The sequence below is a fragment of the Balaenoptera acutorostrata genome, chromosome 10, assembly GCF_949987535.1.
Source record: "Balaenoptera acutorostrata chromosome 10, mBalAcu1.1, whole genome shotgun sequence".
In the NCBI taxonomy this organism is placed as follows: Eukaryota; Metazoa; Chordata; class Mammalia; order Artiodactyla; family Balaenopteridae; genus Balaenoptera; species Balaenoptera acutorostrata.
In genome coordinates this window covers 48,132,921-48,136,368 of record NC_080073.1, presented here as the reverse complement: position 1 = coordinate 48,136,368, position 3,448 = coordinate 48,132,921, and the positions used below count along the sequence as shown (strand labels likewise).

The 3,448-nt window shown below is 38.6% G+C and overlaps 1 protein-coding gene across 1 annotated transcript; it reads right to left on the bottom strand.

The window, feature by feature from the left end:
- Nucleotides 1–374: 374 nt before the first annotated feature.
- ZNF501 (zinc finger protein 501) lies at nucleotides 375–1,530 on the bottom strand. Its single transcript, XM_057555745.1, has one exon. It carries the CDS (start codon nucleotides 1,486–1,488, stop codon nucleotides 631–633), a length of 858 nt encoding a protein of 285 aa, XP_057411728.1. The 5' UTR covers nucleotides 1,489–1,530; the 3' UTR covers nucleotides 375–630.
- Between the last annotated feature and the right edge of the window lie 1,918 nt (nucleotides 1,531–3,448).

Sequence of the window (3,448 nt, the reverse complement as noted above, 5' to 3'; positions counted from 1 at the left end):
AACGAGAAGTCCAGAGCTTGAAGTGAAACTAGATCCAACAATGGAAGGTATCAAAATCTACATAAAACTCTTTCAGAGTACCCAAAATGTCCACTCAAATCCCAATCATTTCTTTTTCCTCTGATTAAATCTGAATTTTTTCAAGGAGAAACTGGTCTTAAATGTGTTCTCCTATTTAAATCTATATGTTATAGTTTAAATAGCCTTCTGTAGATTAAGAATGAAATCACAGCACAATTACAAGAATATTCTTAAGAAAAAATACATTATGAGAAACAAAAAGTTGACCTTTGTTTTCAATAACCAGATTTATAAACTTTTGCAACATCTATCACTCAAAACCAATTACTGGCAGTTAGTTATTATATACCACTCATTTTATTCTCAAGACAACTCTAGTAAGTATCCTCAGTACTCTTTGGGGATGATGGGAAAAACTGAGGCTCAGAGCAGTAAGGTCAGACACCCATTAAGTGGCAGAGAAGCCATCAAATTTAAGACTATGTAGTTCTGAGTCTATTTTCTAATTTTTAGGACACATTGCCTTGTGCTCAACATACAAAACATTCATCCCAGGCGAAGATCTGAGTCCTAATCTCCTAAGAATTTAGAAAAAAAAAAGAAGTGTTTTCATATTGATACAAGTCTTTCCACCCTAGTTATATCCCGAGTTTTATCCCCAGCATGAAGCCTCTGATGTCGAGCAAGCGCTGAGCTGTGCCTGAAGGATTTCCCACAGTTAGCACATTCATAAGCTTTCTCTCCAGTGTGAATTCTGTAATGTTCACTAAGGTGTGCTTGCTTGCGGAAGGTTTTTTCACACTCACTACACTTAAAAAGTTTCTCTCCAGTGTGAGTTCTCTCATGTTCAACAAGGGAAGAGTTCTGAGTGAAGGCTTTACCACATCTGGTACATGTGTAGGGCTTCTCTCCTGAGTGGATTCTCTGATGCTGCCTGAGGCACGCACTCTGATTAAAGGCTTTCCCACAGTCATTACACTTATAAGGTCTATCTCCAGAATGACTTCTCTGATGACGAGTAAGGCATATGCTCTGGCTGAAGGCTTTGCCACACTCACTGCATTTATAGGGCTTCTCTCCAGTATGAATTCTCAGGTGTTTAACAAGGGATGGACTCTGACAAAAGGCTTTGCCACATTCATCGCATTTATAGGGTTTCTCCCCAGTATGAATTCTCAGATGCTGGACAAGGACTGCTTTTGTTTGAAAGGCTTTCTCACATTCATCACATTTATAAGGTTTCTCTCCCGTATGAATCCTCAGATGTTGAGTAAGATTTGACTGTTTACGGAAACAAGTTCCACATTCAGTACATACATAGGGTTTCTCTCCCGTGTGAATCTTCTGATGCTGGGTAAGAGATGATCTCTGAGTAAAAATCTTTCCACATTCACTACACTTAGAAGGTTTCTTCTGTCTTTTAAGTCTCTGATGTTTCACTTGCAGTGAAATCTGCCTGGAACTCATGCTTTTTGTAACACGATGAAGGGGCACCTAATAGGTTCCAGTTTAAAAGAAACTGTCTCTCAGATTCAGAATACTTACAAGGTACTTTCTCAAAGATGATTATCCTTAGAGTAACATTGTTCTCCTGTGAAAGGTCTGTGTGCATATGGTGTCCTCCCAGTCATTCCTGCAGGATTTCCCCTTCTAGTCCTTATTCAGCATGCATCTTCAACTTCTCCTAATGTGAACCCCTGATGACCAGGCTCTCTGACCCTCCATGTCTCTTCAAGTCATTTAACACTGTGCCATCAGGCTTGGTTTTCTTGCCTGAAAAAAAAAATTCACAAAGGAAAATGTCCTCCGTGCAGAAGAGAGGACCTGCATTGTGAAGTCCTGATTTTTATCCTCTTCTCAATAATAGAGAAAGAAGATCACAATGACCTGGGGAAAACATTAGAATAGGTGACTGGGAGAAAGAGATTAAGTAGTGACAGGTTTTGGTAAATATATAAACTCCCCTATTGTGATTGATTCTGAAACGCTCAAATACTAAAAACTGACCCAGGTAATTTAGGATCATCCAGAGTGATAAATAGTAGGAGAATGTGAAAGGGATAAGTATATTAATCTTGGGTAAGTTAAGTGTTGGGGAAAATTACCACTCACCTACAGTTTCTAGTCCTCAAAAATGGGTGAAAAGTAACTATATTTCCTTAGGTTGCCTATAATCAGTACGTTGGCAGACCAGTGATAATTGAAGAGTTCCTCTTTCAAGATTTCAAAGGTGATCCAGGCTGTAACTTTTGCTAGGTCCATCTCACCTAGCCTTCCCTATTCACTCACCTTGATAGGTGTCTCTTTGGACCTCTCTTTCTCTCCAAAACATTCAGCCCCTAGGTACAACTGGGAAGGATCAAGGTTTGAAAACTAGAGTTCTGCTTAATGAAAGAAAATAAGATATCACTGTCTTCTTTACATAAAAATAAGACAGAGGTGGTCCTTAAGGAAGAAGCCCCCATAGGACAGTAACTTCACTATAGCATCATGATCCAGGATCTGGCCCTCACCCTTGAAGCCAAAAAATGTTTCAAAATCTGATGTGTACTAATCAAATTCACAAGGAGAATGATGTAGAAAACAGAAAGTCACTTCACTAGTTTACAATGAAAATTTTATATGCTTAATGTCCAGTTGGTTAACATATTCTCTCCAGTATAGAAAAACTGTATGGGAACCAAACTGTTGTCATCAGGACACTCCTTAGGAAGCACAGAACTGGAGAAAGAGTGGACTACTTAGACAATCTTAACGGCATCAAACTTTGAACCTGATGCCCTCAATAAAGGTGCACAGAATCAGAGAATGGATATTCAGGAACCACACATCAGAGCAACCTCTTCTCTGGATGGTCTGGAGACACAAACACATTCTTATTCCCTGAGGCCTCCTTCTATTTTAGTTCTCTAATTATACAAGTTACACATGGATATATCCTCACCTTAAAATATTTAGATAATATGAAAGTATACAGGATAAGACAGTTAATTTTTATAACCATCACCACCCCACTCTACCCAAACGAAACCACCCCCTTCCCAGAGATAATTTGGAGTATATTCCTTCAGTCTTTTTTCTCCATATTTTTAACACACATATAGCATTTGATTCTTTTTACATAAATAAAATCGTTGTACAGATGCTGCTATGCAATTTGATTTTTTTTCACCAAGGAATGTGTCTTTGAGATCATTTCATGTTGGTACATACAGATCTACTGGGGCTGAGAGTCAACTGGTACACACTGGGGTATCTGCACAAATGGTTTACAGTTGGAATCTCCAAAATATACAAACAGCTCATGCAGTTCTATGTCAAAAGAAACAAACAACCCAATCAAAAAACGGGCAGAAGATCTAAATAGACATTTCTCCAAGGAAGGAATACAGATGGCCAAAAAGAACATGAAAAGATGCTCAACATC